This window comes from Megachile rotundata, chromosome 6, assembly GCF_050947335.1.
Source record: "Megachile rotundata isolate GNS110a chromosome 6, iyMegRotu1, whole genome shotgun sequence".
In the NCBI taxonomy this organism is placed as follows: domain Eukaryota; kingdom Metazoa; phylum Arthropoda; class Insecta; order Hymenoptera; family Megachilidae; genus Megachile; species Megachile rotundata.
In genome coordinates this window covers 12,634,564-12,653,304 of record NC_134988.1, presented here as the reverse complement: position 1 = coordinate 12,653,304, position 18,741 = coordinate 12,634,564, and the positions used below count along the sequence as shown (strand labels likewise).

Below are 18,741 nucleotides of genomic sequence, written 5' to 3'. Positions count from 1 at the left end.
TGCCTCAGGCTGTTATCCGTTCATGGTACTACCTTATATGGTGTTGCCAGCATGCAAAACATGACGTTGGATGAACTAGGATGAACCGATGCTCGGAATTTACGTTTATGACCGGCTGTCAGGTTCTACACTACTGTACATTGCAGATTGTAAAAACGAAGATACTCGTTGCTTAATTCTTTACCTTGCGTTTTACCTGGCTTCTACTTCCGTAATTGAGGAAGCAACTATGGTCGTTCTATGGAATTTTTATATTTTCAAATTGGAGGAGTTTAAAGGGATTATGATTAACCTTGCTTTTCCTGTTTTGATGATACTGTTTTGGGGGTATATGTTTATATTCGTTTGTGATTGGATAGTTAAGTAGGGTATCTGATGTGGATGATGTGGGGTGCAATCAAAATGGAGGATTTAGTCATTAAATAATTTTTATTATGGTGTTAATTTCTACTCTATTCAAGATTGGGGAATGTGGGAATTGGGGCATGTGGGAATTGGGGAATGTGAGAATTGGGGAATGTGGGAATTGGGGAATGTGGGAATTGGGGAATGTGGAAATTGGGGAATGTGGGAATTGGAGAGAGTGGAATTGGGAAATGTGGGAATTGGGGAATGTGGGAATTCGGGAATGTGGGAATTCGGGAATGTGGGAATTCGGGAATGTGGGAATTCGGGAATGTGGGAATTGGGGAATGTGGGAATTGGGGAGAGTGGAATTGGGGAATGTGGGAATTGGGGAGAGTGAAATTGGGGAATGTGGGAATTGGGGAGAGTGGAATTGGGGAATGTGGAAATTGGGCAGAGTGGAATTGGAGAATGTGGGAATTGGGGAGAGTGGAATTGGGGAATGTGGAAATTGGGGAGAGTGGAATTAGAGAATGTGGGAATTGGGGAATGTGGGAATTGAGAAATGTGGAATTGGTGAATGTGTAATTTGGGAATATGGAATTGGGGAATGTGGAATTGAAGAACGTGGAAGAACAATCTTCATAAATCCCAATTTCAAAAACAAATACCGAAATAATAAACTAAAAAAGTAAATTTCGAATTGTCCTCTCCTTTTCCAGACCCTCGAAAAGATATTCCGGTAGTTAAATTTTGAAGCAGAAAATTTTGATCGCACCACACGTAATGGGTCAATAAAATGTCCGACGTCTTCCGAGCACAGTGATTCATATTCAATTACGAAGAATATTAAATCCTCGTTCTGCTAACACTCGATGGGTCATTTACCAGGGTCAATGTTGCTTGTCACCAACTAATCGGTCGAACATTTTTTCACATATCGTAAAACGTTATTCTCATTAACTCGTCAACTGGTTGCACAACAGCTGTAATGACGAGGCTCCCCGATGTCAGGGACGACAGACTTTTATTGCAGACCTGTTTCTGATGGCTCCACGCACCTGATGCGAGGTGATTTAAAACCATCGAATAATTACGAAAAGTGTTTTATAACTCGTTAACACTGGGGAAATGATGAGTCACTGTATGACTCGATATCTTCACGAAAATTTTTATACAAATTTGGGAATTCGTTATATCGCCTTCTTTATTCTCTTTTTATGAATTGTGGAGGTTATTTATTATACAAGATTACATCTGAAATTATATGCTCTTTTAAGTTTCTGTCTTAAGACTTTCAATTCCCCCAGAAAAGACTAAAATTAATGAACGAAAGAAGAAATATGGCGTCAGAAATTGACAATCCCGTTGAAAGTTTCTGCAGACCGCGACTGCGTGTTGCAGCAAAGAGGCTGTTTCCATCGACAGTTTTTCTCGATAGAGAAATCGATGAACCAAGATTCCTTGGCTTCGTTGCAGCTAACGTGACGATGTTCCAAGTCGGTGCTCTTCCGAGGTTATAACCGCTTCGAGTTCCTACGGGGTCAGGAATTCGAACTCGGTAAGAACCAGGCCGTTATTTTTCGAGGATCTCCGATCCTTTTCATGCTCAGGCTACTCTTCGCTACTCTTGAACTGGGAAAAAGTTTGTGTTAAAATTCTTTGGTGTAAAAACATCCGTAAAATACTATAAAATACGACTCAAGATAACTTCTCTGCTGTGCAATATTATAGGACACATTTTTGAAGTTCTTTTACAAAAATCACCTAACTCTATGACAAACAAAAACACTTGTTAAAAACCTTTTACCAGGAGTTGTATAATTTTCTGTTCCATCAAATGTTATTAATCTTTCAATAATTCTATGACATTTTTCAGTCCACCAAATATTATTCTCCTTTCAGTAATTCTATGTTGCTTGTCGTAAATGTTATTCATCTTTTAATATTCATTTTTTAATATTCATTTTTAATATTCATTTAAGAGCTTGAACACACATGCCCACAAAATAATTCAAACAAATTTGAGTAGCCCAAGCCCAGATTTAAGAACAAGACATAGGAAGGGTATCTGAGCTGAACGCATACATCTGATTGTCTTCGAGCAGAAATATAAGCAGAAGTTTCATAATCTCACGAAAGCACGAGGCCAGCCGTGTTGTCCGTGTGGCGTGCAGCTGCAGTTGCAGCGAATATATCATCCTCGTGTTGCACCGCGGGCGACCGCGGCCCTCCAAAGGCCCAGCCACGAAGACAACCTATATTTTCTCCACCCAGTTCCAAACTCTTAAGGGCAAACGCGATCCTGGTCCGAGTCCAGCATCAATTATACCTTCCACAAACGCACTCTTATCTCGCGCGAAATTCAAGCGTGCGCCGGTCAACACGTTTGCCGCCATCGGAATTAGCCGTGCCTAACTATGCTGTACCTACTATACTGGCCATTTGATAATACTCGTGTTTCAACGGTTTAATTTGCGGTCTCGCGTTACACTTTGTTATTTGGGGGACTTTGTGTATGTATGTAATATGTTTTATTAATTTTGAGAGGTACTGTTGTTGTGAAATTTATTTGGGTTTAGGATGATGGTAATTGTTTATGAGTTGATTCGATTTGGGGGTGTATTGGACGTAGTCCAATTCCTAGATTTCAGAATTCTCACTCTTCCCAATTACCACATTCCCTAATCCCACATTTTCCACTTTCCACTTTCTCCAATTCCACATTCCCCAATTTTCATATTCCCCAATTCCATATTTCCCAATTCTACATTCCCCAATTCCCACATTCCTCAATTCTCACATTTCCCAACTCCCACATTTCCCAATTCCCACATTCCCCAATTCCCACATTCCCCAATTCCCATATTCTCAAATTCCCACTCTCCCCAATTCCCACATTCCCCAATTACACTCTCCCCAATTCCCACATTCCCCAATTCCCACTCTCCCCAATTCCCATTCGCCCCAATTCCCACATTCCCCAATTTCCGTATTCCCCAATTCCCACATTCTCCAATACCCACATTCCCCAATTCCAACATTCCCCAATTCCCATATTCTCCAATTCCCACATTCCCCAACTCCCACATTTCCCAATTCCAACATCTCCCAATTCCCACCTTCTCCAATTCCCACATTCTCCAATTCCATCATTCTCCAATTCCACATTCTCCAATTCCTTAATTTTCCAAACTCAAATTTCCAAATTCCCTTCCTTTAAAATCGCCACCCCCTTAAATTCCCAAATCCCAAAATTTCCCAATTCCCTATCTTCTCAAAGCTCAAAATTCCCCGACCTTAATACATTCACCAAAAGCACATCACACAAATTACAAGTGAACATACAAACTTCCAAATGAAACGTTAATAGCAACAAGTAGCAGGACTAAATGAACCTCCTGTATAATTTAGCGACTCCAATCTACGTTGCGCTCTCGCTAGAACGCTGAGTTTGTTTTGTTTCATGGTCATCAGTCTAAAAACAGAAAAATTCGTCTCCCGAGGGCATCAGTTTGCTCTAAATACATTTTAATGAAACAGGACGTCCGTGTTTCTCTTTGATACAGGCTCGACAATCTCCCAGCGAAGTACCACGCAGCAAAAAGCCGCGGTTCGATCAACGAGGGGACATCGTGCACTATAATTTCGTGCTACTTGCGGGCGCCACAGCTCGCAAGCATAATTGATACCCTGATTTCAACTCTGTAATTCATAATAATCAGCTAAGAGATCGCGGGCAGAGCCTACCTTCCGTAGCTACATTCTATTCCGAACGGTAATTTAATCTAATAAAAGAACGCCTTTTTCTTGTAGATCGGGGCTTGATACACCTAGATAATTCCTCGAATGTTGCACGCATTGAAAAAAAATGTAGGATTTACATTTTGTTTGGTGTGGAGAGAATGCGTTATAGAAACATATATGGTATGTCTCGTGAGTTTTTAGTGTAGAGTGTCAAGGGGTTTTATTGTAAAATTATTGGGACTGGGATTTAAATTAATTTCAATGTTTGGTGTGAGGTAACTTTGGGTTTGTTATTTTTTCAATAGTGAAATTGAATGGAAGTTTTACATTTAGTAATGGGTGAAATTTTGAGGTTTTAGAAGGTTTAAGTATTGAAATTTTAAATGTAGGAATTTAGGAAATTTGGTAATCTAACAATTTAAGAATTTAAAATTTACGAAGGTGGAACATCAAGTCTCTAAATTTTTGGGTTATCAAGCTTATTACTCTACGGGGTTCCAAATATGGAAATATGGAATTTTCAAGCGTAGGAATTGGGAAATTTGGTAATTTGGAAATTTGCCAAGGTGGAAGCATCGAACCTCTAAATTTTCCAATTCTCAAACTTAGTAATCCAAAAGGGTCGAAATATAGAAGTATAGAAATTCCAAGCGTTGGAACTTGGAAATTTGGTAATTTAGAAATTTACCAAGGTGCAAGCATCAAATCTCCAAATTTTCCAATTCTCAAACTTACTAATCCAAAAGGGTCGAAATTTAGAAATATAGAAATTTCAAGCATAGAAATTTGGAAATTTGATAATTTAGAAATTTGCCAAGGTGCAAGCATCAAATCTCTAAATTTTCAATTTCTTAAACTTAATAAATCAAAAGGATTGAAATTTAGAAATATAGAAATTTCAATCGTAGAAATTTGAAAATTTAATAAATCAATATTTCAGTGATTCAGAAACTTAACCTCCAAATTTAGAAATTTGGTAAACTAATAATTTGCAAATACAAAAATCTACCAAACCAAAAATACCAAATTCCACATTGTACAATCTAAAATTCCAAATCTAAAAATTAAAATATTCAAAAATGATAGAAATCTCAAATTTCCATTTACAATTGCTTCGACAGCAAGGACTCACATTTTTAACTTAGAACAATGTTACAAGTATTTGAGGAAACCAAGATACCATCGTCGAAAGGAAATATTTGTATCGTTACGTAGTGCAAAATACCGAAACTATAAAATGGCAGGTTTTACGTTCAGCCGTTGCGAAGAAAGGATAAGTTTCCTGTACATAGTAAATCCATGAAATTATTAGTCTAGTATTAGAATAGTCGTTCGGCAAACGATATATTCAGGTTCTAAGCTTGCAGGATATTTTCATTCTTACAAGTGCATGTTAATCGTCTTATCACATGACGCTTTATTTAGAGAGTCAAGTTCTTATGTTAATAATATTCAGAAAACTACAAAACTTCGTGGGTTTCGGTTGAGTTTTTAACTTCCACTCGTAGATTGAGAAGTAATATCATTTTCATGTTGGTGTCATTCGGTTTTGGAAGAAGGAAAGTAGAACATGGTAATTTGTGGTAATAGTGCAGTCGAAAAATCTGGGACTGCACATTTTATTTCCTGACAACTGATCGTAATATGCAATATTTATTTTTTGAAGAAATTTTATGTGTGGGTCAATGAAGTTGTTATATTGACTTTTTAAGATGAAGCTAAATCAACATTTTTTTTTAAGTGACTTCTTCTTTAACTTCAGAGGTTAAATTTATTACTTAAAGTTGAGTAAGATTTTATATAAGTGATAGACATTGTATAATTTTATATAATTTTATATAATTCATAAACATTATTATTGTGTGTGAAGTAAGTTGCATTCTAAATGTAACCTAAAAATGTAAACTGTGTAACATAACCTCACTATGGACATACACTATAATTTATTATTTTTCTGTCAATTTTAAATAAAAATACATAAGTCAATTATACGTAAATGTTGTCTTCAATGAATCATAATAAAAACATATATCATATATGCACATCTAGGTATTATAGTCGATAAATGAATCTCTGACTCCTTACATTTTAATACAATTACCTAGAACATAAAAATTAAGTGCATTTTCACAGAAATTTTAATTGTCATTGAGTCCAGTATATGGTTAACTGTTAAATAATTATAACCACTGTTTACTTTAAATTCAACCAAAAGTCACATAACCTCACAATGTATAAATTTACTGTTCCCTCAAGAACTTTTTCCTCCCTCAAGAATTAACAAAAATTTATTAAACCAATCCATACAATACTAATTCACCTCAGCTTACAATATACAAACTAAAATTATATGCAAGTCCAATCCAGAATAAATTCTATTAAATTTGCAAAAAAAATTTCAAAATCCAGCAAAGAAGATTTGACCACACCGATGCACTTTGCAAAGCATAAAACCGTAACACTCGGTCAAATTGCTCGAAACTGACCCATTATCCGCGTCTAATAACGGTCCCCTGGCCCTGATTCCCCCCCTCTCTATTTCCAGTTGGCAGAACGACTTTTAGTTAATTAGCGTTCGCGCTAGCCGACCTCGTCCAGCCATTCTTACGCTCGCGATCCCGTTAGAGTCGTCGAGCGTTATCGGAAATTTGAAACGAACAATGTCGAGCGTGTCGCGGGTGATAGATGGCCGTTGTTCCTCGTCGTTTCTGGCACGAAGACGCTCGTTTAGCGGCGATGTCAGCTGCATCGCACGCGCGCGTAAGGGAGAACGGGATAATTAGGTGTACGCCAAGCTGGTGGAAGCGAGTAAACGGCTTGTAAAGCGAGACGCGGCACGGGCTAATTTGTGGGAGCCCCGTTGCTTCATGCTTCTTCCTTTTTTGTAATTAGTCGCCGGCCAAAGAGCTTCGTTAGTTTCTTACGGTTAAGGGGACGATGGATTTTAGAGTGAAACGTTTCAGTTTGCGATTCTTATTTTTTAATAAATTATTGCTACCTTTTTGTATCTTTTCTATAATAAATCTCTTCTTTGTTTTTATACGTACTCATCATTTTATGTATGTGTACTTTTATATCTTCTCATGAAGTTTGTGGATGAGGTTATGGTTGTAATAGACTGAAGTGTCCATCACATTGATTTGAAGTACAGTGATATTATAGTCACTGATGTTTGAGGATTGGGAAGTTGTGTATCCAGAGATATGAATTATAATTTACTATATCTTAAGGCATACCTGATCTTGGACTCAACTAATACAGTTAGCACAAATACAGTCACCAGACTTTTTGATCAAACGATGAATGGAAATGTAGATATCAGTTTGAACTTCTAAAGAAGCAAACGATCGAACTCCACAGCATAACAATACATCAAGAGTCTACTGAAATCCTCCTCACTGGTAAACCAACTACTCCAAGAAACCAAGAAACATATTACCCCACATCTGTAAATAGCACTTCTGAAACTAGACTGCTCCGATCATATCGCCATTAATCACACGCAGCAGTCACACGTATTTATCTCGATCTAAAAAACGCACGCAATAAAAAGAAGAGTAAAACTTACGAATTCCTGCATGAAACCCAAGGACTCTTAGCACGACCTCGATCTACGCTGATCTCGATCTGGAATGCACGAAGAAGAAGAAGAAGAAGAAGAAGAAGACTGGTCTGCCTTTGCGTGTACGAGTCGCATTAGAGCGGTGAATATTTCATTCATAAGCGTATCAGCGTATTCCATGAGGCGAACGATCATAGTACGGTGTGAGTGGCCGCAAAAGCGTGCAATGCAGCTGGGGGTAAGTTGCAGCAGTTGCAGCTGCAATTACGTACGTGGCCCCCACGATTCCGTGAATGAAACGTCCGTCCCTTTTTTCCTCCTCTTCCTCTCGTTCCACCTGCTTATCCTTCCTTTCCTCTTCGCGATTCGATCCGTGCCGGCTCGACCGACTTTTTGCGGAACGGACGTTTAATGAGCTAGCGCCGTGGCGTTACGCGTCGCTGAGGATGCACCTTGTTGCGCTTCGCGACGCGCGACCTCGCTGATTTTTAACTTGCTTCGACCTTCGGATGAGGCGTCCGAGGTCGAATGCTTTCAGATTGTTTGCTGATGTGGAGCGATTGGAGTGATATTTGTTTAGGAAATTGGGAGATGTGGGGATGTCATACATATGTATAACATGTATGTTACGTGGGCAGGGTTTCTTTATGGAGTTTCATTTATGAGGTGGTATGTTTTTGAGTGACGCTTCAGAGATCTATCTTCATATATGAGAGAACGAAAAGAAATTTTTCAGTCTAAGAATGTGGAAATTTTCAAACTTGATATTTTGTAATTGAAAAAAATTTGAAAGTTTAAGAACTCTAAGCATTCATACTTCAGCAATGCAACGATATAATATCTGCTCCAAGAATGAAAATATTAACGATACAAATATTGGCATATTATCAGATAATATCACATGATCCTAACATTGACAAACGACTTTCATATTAACATATTGTAATTCGTTGCGAGAAGTTCAGGTTATTACCAATACGTAAATGAAATTCTACTAGGTCTAACACACGCCTTTTCTTTTCCCTCGACAGGAAATTTCCTCGTTTAAATTTATATCCATGTATCTCTGTGATGTATTATTTCGTCTACGTTCGTTGAGGTCGGGGGTCGAAGGTTTGCTGGTACGCGTGGGTTTGCTGATTCAGAGATATGGGTGCGTGGGTGTCGTTGTTTGGGTGAACGAGGTGGAGACGAAGATGTAGATAGCTGGGGTTTAATTGATGAATTGGAGGTGTCTGTTGGTGTTGCAATGCTGTAGAAAGTTAAGTGGGAGGAGATGAAAGCGACAGTAATTAAAATAACATTCATTCTTCGGATTATGTATAACGATATAATAGTACATAAATTTATTGCATAATTACTGGGTATTTTTATGCTGTCTACGTTGCTTTATATTTATAAATTATGTTCATCTATATTATATTATGTAAACATTATACATACGTCGTATCATCTATTGTTACATATGTTATTGTTACATATGTGATACTATTATTACATATGTTATCAAGTATTATGTTAGACCTCTATATTTAGAAATATATTCATGTATATTATATTATACAAACATTCTACATATGTCATATCACCTATTGTTACATATGTTATTGTTACATGTGTTATTGTTACATATGTGATACTATTATTACATATGTTATCAAGTATTATGTTAGACCTCTATATTTAGAAATATATTCATGTATATTATATTATACAAACATTATACATATGCCATATCACCTATCGTCACATATGTTATTGTTACATATGTCATACTACTATTACATATGTTATCAAGTATTATATGTTAGTCAAATCTTTCTCTTATTAAATGTCCAGCTTCTTTAATTTCAAAATAACTATCCATCAGAAATACTTCTATTAGCAATTTCTCAATTCTTATCATAACAGAACAGCAACTTTCAAATATTCTATCCCTAAAATTACCAAAAAAATCAATTTCTGTTACAGAACTTCCGCGAGCATCGAATCGACGGAGCAGCATTGCCCCTCCTGTCGGAGGACCACCTAACAGGTCCGATGGGTATGAAATTAGGCCCCGCCCTGAAGCTCCGTGCCCTATTAGCCCGAAAGCTCGGAGCTTGCACGGTGTGTCTGCACTGTGCGCACTGTCACCAGACACCTCTGCCAGCGTTGAACGCCGCCGCAGCCGCGGCAGCCACGTCTCAGCAGCAGCAACAACAGCAACAACAGGTGCCTGGCAGACGGCCAAGCAGCACGGGGAACTGACAAACAATGGCGGAGACTCCTTTGGGCCCCGAGGGCACTGTGACGCCCTCGCCGGACCCGAATAGGGCCCTCAGGATAGAACGGCGCGTATCTCGTCCTGTACGCAAGCCGGAAGTGGTCTTCAAGAAGCCCATCAAACAGTGACACGGAGATGTTTCACCGTGGACCCTGGTGTTTTGGAGGCTCCGCCTGTTGTTTAAGTGTTCGTTTATCGAGTACCTGGAGAAATCGCTCAAAACGACTGGAGATACTGACTTTGGTGCGTTGTACTTAGATGTATCTGGGTATTTTTTAAGACAGTTCCGAGAGCGTGATTTCGGTGTGAGTGGTTTGAGGTTAGGTTGGGACACACCTGGATTATTTGAAACTGAGTTGGCTCGAGTACGAAGGATGGAAAATTTGCTGAGAATTGAAGCATTATTTACTTTATTATATACAACTGCATATAGGAATTATACATATATAGTAGCTCATGTGTTTACATGAGTTATACATAAGACATAGTTGTTTTACAGATTGGTGATTTGTTAATTCAACAATTTTTTGAACTTGGTGCTGCCTATTTGTATGATGAATCAATAGTCATCGTTACAAAATTATTTTTGTAAAAACCTAAAAAAAAATGAGAAACTTATTTTTTATATAAAAAATTAACATCCTAACATTCTCAGCAAATTTTCTGTCTTCACCCTTTACACTTGAAAGTACTATTGCTTTCAATTATAACGAAGTTTCTATGTCCAAGATTTCTGAAGAATATGTAACAATTGTAGATTTACTGTGCAACATACTCAGTGCCTGAAACGAGTACTTGTGCCTTAGGCAGACCAATTTCTATTTCGTTGAGAAATGTCCGGAAAAAAAGTAGCTGCAATAGTTTTTCAAATAACCGAGAAAATGTGAAATTCTGAAGAGAGACACGTTCAGTTAAGCTTCCTTTTTCTTCATCTAGGAAGAAACGAAGGATAACTAACGAGCATTAATCTCGTTATCGCGCATAAATTAGAAATAGACACGCGATGAACAGGAAGAAGATGACTACTAGATAATCGAATTAATTAGCGATGCGTCTGTACGAGCTAACCGGAATTACATGTTCGATTCTTCGAGAGTAATTAGCGTGTTGAATGTAACATTGAATAGACCCGGCTAAGGATAAATGGAAATGAACGTTGGAATAATTATAGCACGAATGAGACGCTAATCGAGACGGCAGATCGAAAACTGAACGTTGGTTGATTCGAAGTGCAAAATCGAGAAGATCAACGAAACGAGTGCCTATGTCGAACACAAAAATTAGTCTTCCAAAGGCTGGCCTTGAACTGCAGCTTTCTGATGATTCGTTCAGATTGCTGTTGTTAAACGATTGTTATATCCCGTTACCTGATGTCTGAATTTCTTCGAAGATATTGTTCGAATTTATTTGTGACGAGTCTCGCATCAATTTTTATTTCTGTTCATGCTTGTCATGAAGATACTTTCAGTCTAAAATCAGAGAATTGCACATGAGCAGATATTTTATCAAAAAGTTATAAATATTGCATTTTCATTTTGAGTTCATTCTGACTGATTCATAAGAGTTAATTTTGACGAAGGTTCATTTAATGAACACAAACTAAATTGCTTCTATAATGAATCTTTTATAATAGATCTTGAAATTTTTTTAAAGAATTCAAACTGAAACTTAAAAATTGACAAAGAAAATTTTTGTTTGATTTAAAATAAAAGACGCATAATTTTGTTCGGATATAATAAATAATTGACACGTTAACACAGTGAGGACTTTTCCAATTTAAGTTTGTACATCACTCATAGCATAATATTAAATCCAATACAGTGTTAATGTAAGTGTTTGAGTCAATTAAATCTGCAGTATCTATGAAACGTGTTGATTATAAAAATTATATCGCAACGAATCACGATGAATTCGAATAATAATCTGATATAAACCGAAGTGCCGCGCGACGACCGCCATCTTCGTTTCCGAACGAAGAAACAAAATGGAAGAAGAAACCAAGAGAAGGTATACGTGAATACGTACTAGAATATGCATAAAATAAAAACAGTAAAGAGTACTAATTGTTGTCGGTGAGAATGTGTAAAATACGAGTGAAAGAATCGAGTGCAAGATTGAAGGGACAACTAATTAGCCGAAATCTATGTGCAATAAAGGACGAGAAGGAACGTTTCGACGCGATACTTTTAACTGTATATGATAGGCGGACACGTATTTGCTCAAATCGTTGTTTCTTTTATATATTTTAACGAAGTTTTTATATGAATGAATTATAATGATAAAGTATACTAAATTATATTTTTGCTAACGTTCCACGTGCAACACGAACGGATCCACGCACGAAGCACACGCGTGTACGCGGATTACACACACACGTATATTGTATACACACGAATGAAATAAAATGAAAAAAAATGAGATGCGAGAAGCATAGGAAACGACGTATAGATTAACGAGCGACGAACCCATTAATGATAGAACTGTAAATTAATTTGTCTTCTTCTTTTATTTACAACGTTTAACGTTTATTTATTTAGGATTAAACCGTTGCCTTATTGTATTCATGTAATAACAATTTAGTCGTAAAGGGAGAGATCACAGTGGTTTTGAACGAGAGTTGATGAGAGTTCGTACGACGAGCAGTATTTTTAGATTTACATTAGCCTGAATTTACTGCAGACTATATACATTTATAAATATTATGCATACATACACTTACACGCGTGCTAACGCACGCATCTGTTCGTGCTTCCACTTTTTTATCTGAAAAATTCGTCAAAATTATAATTGTAAATCACTAGTTTATTTTAATCCTCTTGCACTAATGTACTCTAAGTACTATCTTGCAAATTATATTATGTTAGTATATAACAAATTTTAATATACTTGTTATACAGCAAATTCCAACTTGTTGCTTCATCATATTTTTTGAACAAGCTTGTATCAAGTTTCACACTATATAACATGCTATGACACAATAAAATTGTGTTATATAAAAACATCATAGGTGATCAAAATTATTATTCCGAATTGGTACAAATGTTTATAACTTTCTACATATTTCACTCAACTAATCTGCTGTACAATATGCAGAATTATACATCACTTTATATGACACCTTCCTATTCTTTTAACAAGTTTCATAACGCTGTTATTTCACATATGATGATATATAATACATCTCTATTATATTACTCTATGAATACACAATAAACATTGATATACTCAAGCCTTTAAACAAAATGTTAAAAATAATGTATCAACGTCTCGTTTTAAAAAAACTGCAAGAGGGTTATCCACCTAAATTAATTTTATTGAACATTTACAAAAGAAATAGTGGAAAGCACGAACAGACATTAACCGAGCTAGCGGCTTTTACTTAAACCGATCACTTTGTACATAATGCTTAAGCATTTATTTATACCGTGCTTTTACGAAAGGACCCGTAGTATTTTATTTAGTTTCGTAGCCGGGGTTCGCGTACATCATAACTGCGTAGCACGAGATCATTGTCGGATAGATCAGGTTCGTATAAAATTAGAGGGAGTTGAATGCGTGTGTACAGAAATGTTAGAAGAAAAGAAGAAGCGCGAAGAGCTGAGAAATATAGAGTTGTGAGATTATTTAAGAGAAAGTATCATAGGAATATTATACAGAGTTCGAAGAAGAAGAAGAGGGTGAAAGAAGCAAGCGATAAGGCAATCTTGTGATACTTTGATGTTTTTTTTTCTCTCCAACCATTTTCCATCCTCCTTCGTTTCCTTTCACGATTAATTTCTGCAATCATGTCCAACTTGTCTCCTCCCACTCATCCCTTCGGCACCCCCTTTTTTATTTCTTCATCGCGATTCTGTCGTGTATTATTCTACGATTAGCTGTCATATTATGTATAGTAGAGACTAATGGTGAAAAGAGAACAAGAACAGTACATTGTTTCTGTTAAAATAAACATTGTTGAAAAATATGGGTAACTGAATTATTTTCTTATTTTCATTATCCTTTAATGACAAAATTTATTCCAACCCTTTTTATTTACAAAGTGAATCGAACACTTTTGAACACTTCAAACATATGTACAATTTGTATAATACTGTAGGATATGATATATCAAGAATTGGTCGCATAATCTTCGTTGCAAAGGTTTCGTTGATGGCCCAGTTTATGCAACTTTAGACTGAAAACAAAAATTCATATTCAAATACATTTCATAATTAATTATCTTCGTTTGAAACATTTCTTTCTTGAAAAATTTTCAAATTTAATTTTGTTAAGTAAGATGTATAGGAAAGATCCTTCTTTAGTGAGTATTGTTACTCTGCATATTATTCTAACAGACCCTTAGTCTTCCAATAAGTTAGACTAATAAAAGCATCAAAAACTAAGGAAAAGATCTATCTTATCAAAGTTCTATCTTATTAAAAATCTCTAAGAACAAACAAATTAAAAAAGGACTACTCTCAACATTCTCAATATCAACAATCTCAACATTCTCAAAATTTTTCAATTGAAAAAAGTGTTTATGATCATCATATTATCAAGAAACGTTATTCACCTTTTTGTGAATAGCCAGGACTCCATCGTCCTCTCCCTGCATTATTTCAATCTGAGCCTGCCCATTACTCTGCACATTGACAACTTTTCCAGTACACCTTCCATTCACCAGATCTCCGGAAATGACGTCACAGTACTGTCCAGCTGGGAGACAGGTATTAAGCGTAGCTCTCAAGTCCGACCGGTCGCCATTGATCGCTATGAAACCTGCATTTCCACGGCAGAATGCAATTTGGTTCCCGTTATTGTCCCACCAGTTAACGACGTTCGTTCCTCTGACGACGTTGCGGAATCGCACCATATTGTAGATCTGTCGCCAACGGTGTTCGCAGACCCAACCATTGCCGCAGGTATTGTCTGGGTTGATTTTTGGGGACACGAGGTTGCCGTTGCTGTCTTGAGGAGGACCTTGATCGCGGTCTTGGAAGTCGAAGGAGCTCATCACTCGCGGGGTGCCGAATGGGTGAGCTAACATGAACGCTACTGCCATCTGAAAATGGGTATTTAATTTTAAATCGAAGTTACAGTATTTGGGAAGTATATTATGTTATCGTTTACAAGCAAGTGACACTATCTTGCTTGGGAATAGAGTTTACGTTCATCGAATATGTTTTCTTCATTTATTAATTAATCACTTGTGAAATGAGTGTACTTGTTGAAATAATTAAAAATGCAATATCTGTTAGATTTGTGGTTTACAAGTTTAATAGAATGAAAATGACTGATGAAACGAAAAGTGAAGCCTTTTGCTGCTGAATGTCTGATCATACACTGAGCTGTTCTACTAGTTGATACCTAATCGTTGGTACTTGAGACGCTCCCATTCAAAATGTTATTACATTATTATAGAAAAAGATTACTAATAATGCAGATTACTCTGTAACAAATACGAAGTGCAGTTTTTATTGTTTCATCATGATTTCAATTGTAAAATTGATTTTTACTCGACTCTGAACCCTCAGGAACTTTGACTAACATTTACTAGTTGAGTGAATTTTACTCTGAACATACTGTTTAAAAGTTTGTACTGTTACTATACTGTCCATAAGTGTTTCTGTCATTAACTCGATCATACCTCGTACTGTTCAACATACCTTGTACTGTTTGGACATTTTATACGTGAGTACATTAGAGTCCCGTTGAGTGTCATGGTTGTCCACAAAAACCAGCGAGTCCTGCGAGGGTAAAAGACTCCACGCTTCTCCCCAGTTTACGAACCATTTCAGAAGATTGTTCCCTAGGAAGGCATTCGAAAGCTCTTTGGCATACTTGAACTCAACCACCGCCGCCAATTTGTTGTAATCGGTCTTGCTGATCGCTTCGCCACCGTAATCGATCACTTCTTGATAAATGTATGGCCGGGCACCTTGTGGGAAACCGTGTTTCGTATTCAGATTCTTCAACCTCGAGTAGATGACTCTTAAGTCTGCTGGCCACATGTGCTTCGCAGCGTCAATTCTGTACAAATAAATATTCTATCAAATAATACATTTTGAACTTCGATTAGAAGTTTGTTTAACAAAATAAGTGAATATTTGATTCCAAGCAATTTATTTCGGACTGAAAATTACTAAATATTCGAATGATGGTTTTGGACTTGAATTTTTCTTCTTGAAGAATTTTTCAATCTTAAAAAATTAATAAGAATTAATAAGTTTAGAGTTTGAAAAGTTTTTAAACGATAGTTTGAGTTCAATCAAACTGCCTAATCAAGAAACTAGCAAATTACAAAACTTCAAACAATTATCTCAGCAAACATCACAACAGAAATTGATAAAAATATAAAGTTTGGAGTTTACAAAATTTTTAAATGACAATTTTGAGTCCAATTCACCTAATCAACAAGAGACCATCAAATTACAAAATTCAAACAATTATCTCAGCAATCACAACATAAATAATACCTGAATCCAGCAACGCCAATATCGATAGCTTCGTTCATGAAGTTCACGATCTTCTCTCGAACATACTCAAGACCCTGATTCAAATCGTGCAGACCAGTCAATTCACAATTTCTCACGTTCCCCGCGTTTCTGTAATCATTGACTGTACAAATCGGATGGAAATGCTCCGCATGGTACGGTGGTTGATAATATTCTCGGTTGTACGTGTTTGCTCTGGAATTTGCGGTACCAACAGCGTCCGCATAATTGCCTGTCATGTGATTCACAACGGCGTCCACGTAAATTCTGACGCCTACTCGGTTGCATCTTTCTACCATGTCAGCGAAGTCTTCTCTTGTGCCTGATCGAGTGATCATCAGGTACGACATGGGTTGATAACGCTCCCACCATGGTCTGTTTTTGGCTATCAGGTTTTCTTGGATGGGTGACACCTGGTGAAAATTTTAGTGTTGTACCATTCAATTTTATTGGAAAAGTTAGAAAGTTAGATAGTTATTTGAGGTAGATTAAACAATGTACAGGTTGCGAATTTATTAGACTTCCAATTTTTAACATAGCAAATTTAGGAATATTCCAAGTTTTAAATTTTGATATTTTTGTATGTGGAAATTTGGAATTTTGGAAACTTGGAACTTTGGGAAGTTAGAAATTTGAGAATTTGGAACTTTGGGAAGTTGGAAATTTGAGAATTTGGAACTTTGGGAAGTTGGAAATTTGAGAATTTGGAATTTTGGGAATTTGGAACTTTGGGAATTTGGAACTTTGGGAATTTGGAACTTTGAGAATTTGGAACTTTGAAATTTGGAACTTTGGGAATTTAGAACTTTAGGGAATTTGGAACTTTGAGAATTTGGAATTTTGGGAATTTGGAACTTTGGGAATTTGGAACTTTGAGAATTTGGAACTTTGGGAATTTGGAACTTCGAGAATTTGGAACTTTGAAAATTTGGAATTTTGAAATTTGGAACTTTGGGAATTTGCAACTTTGGGAATTTGGAACTTTGAAAATTTGGAACTTTGAGAAGTTGGAACTTCGGGAATTTGGAACATTGAGAATTTGGAACTTCGAGAACTTGAAACTTCGGGAATTTGGAACTTTGAAATTTGGAACCTTGTAAATTTGCAACTTTGAAAATTTGGAACTTTGAGAATTTGGAACTTTCAAATTTTGCTAAAAACTTTCACCTACAGAAATTTGGAAATGTACATTGACACTACACCCTAAAATAAAAAATGCTTTGAACTTCTACCTGCACACCACCAAAGCCCTTAGGTCCAAGGAACTCCTCGCATTCCCTCGCGATGTCCTTCCACTTCCATTCGAAAAGATGCACGATAGTTTCGCGTCCCGGCGCATAATGTGGCTGGTTAAAGGCAGCCTGGCAAGCTGCCAAGAGGAGAGTAAAGAATATCGGCGTGAACAGCATCATCAGTTTCTGTGACCAAATGGAGAATCCCACGGTATATAAACTGTTTCCCCTTACGCAACTCCTCTTTGTCACACATCCAAAGGTCAGAACCCCTCCGCTGCTCGTCACATGTTATCTCCTCCATGAAATCATATTCCGTGCCGTACATGATCCTCAAGTTAACCTTATCATTGCAGCATCAAGACGAAAAGAAATAAACATTCATCATCGAATGTTTCGTATCCGACTGATCGGCAGATTTATGATTGTTACTTTGTTTGTTTAGGTGATATCAGTTATTTTGAAAGAATAGTTTACGCAATTGTTAGTTCCAATAATGAGATTTTAATGTAAAAAGATTTTTGCTAAGTAGCATTTAAGTGGAATTATATTTTAAAGGTAAGACATTATAAATTCATTTGCTATATTGTGTAACTTGATCTTAGAAGAAAAACTTTCGTTGGTATCAATAATTTCCTTCTTCCCGTTCACTTTCACGTAGTTATGATTTCCTAGATTGCAATTAAGTGGGGAAATATACTCCACTTCTTTTAATCGATCTAATTAGATCTGTAAATAACGCTCTGTTATTGCCATAAACAGGTTCAAGTATGTTGTTGTTCTTTATATCGCTGGGGAATTGTTTTTGTCGAACGTATCAGTACTTGCCAAATCTTAATCTAATCAGGTGATTGCTTAGGTTATCTAATAATTGTGAAGTGATCTGATGGCTTATGCTGTAATTAAGAATATTTATTGCACGATGCATGTGTAATTAGTAGCAACTTTTATCTTTAGAATCTACTGAAGGAACGTTAACTGTAAGCAGGATTAAGAGATTGTTGACATTTATTACTTGAAATAAATTACCATGGAGATTAGTATTAGAGAAACGATTTTAACTTGCCAGGACATTGTAGTCCCATTTCAATCACGATTTTTATACTTCAACTTCAA

General features: G+C 36.6%; 2 protein-coding genes across 5 annotated transcripts in view; one reads left to right on the top strand and one right to left on the bottom strand.

The window, feature by feature from the left end:
* The window catches only part of LOC100880494 (uncharacterized), a 222,426-nt gene extending 208,542 nt beyond the window's left edge, over positions 1-13,884 (top strand). For 2 of the 3 annotated variants that reach the window (XM_012287846.2, XM_003704397.3), the window contains one exon: positions 9,626-13,884. In XM_012287846.2, coding sequence (XP_012143236.1) covers positions 9,626-9,904 — 279 coding nt within the window. In that variant the 3' untranslated portion in view covers positions 9,905-13,884. The remainder of the gene's footprint in view (positions 1-9,625) is intronic. The other variant, XR_013038519.1, reaches the window with a different exon arrangement.
* Positions 13,885-13,919: 35 nt separating this feature from the next.
* Positions 13,920-17,828, bottom strand: LOC100879301 (alpha-amylase). Of its 2 annotated transcripts, XM_003704386.3 has the most exons (5): positions 17,626-17,828; positions 16,376-16,806; positions 15,566-15,929; positions 14,473-14,961; positions 13,920-14,094 (listed from the first exon to the last, which is right to left on the bottom strand). In XM_003704386.3, the coding sequence occupies exons 1-5, from the start codon at positions 17,803-17,805 to the stop codon at positions 14,080-14,082; spliced, it is 1,479 nt and encodes a 492-aa protein (XP_003704434.3). In that variant the 5' UTR covers positions 17,806-17,828; the 3' UTR covers positions 13,920-14,079. The 2 variants fall into 2 exon arrangements, with proteins under 2 accessions (XP_003704434.3, XP_076388957.1); XM_076532842.1 differs by lacking the exon at positions 13,920-14,094 and having other exon boundaries at positions 14,455-14,961.
* Between the last annotated feature and the right edge of the window lie 913 nt (positions 17,829-18,741).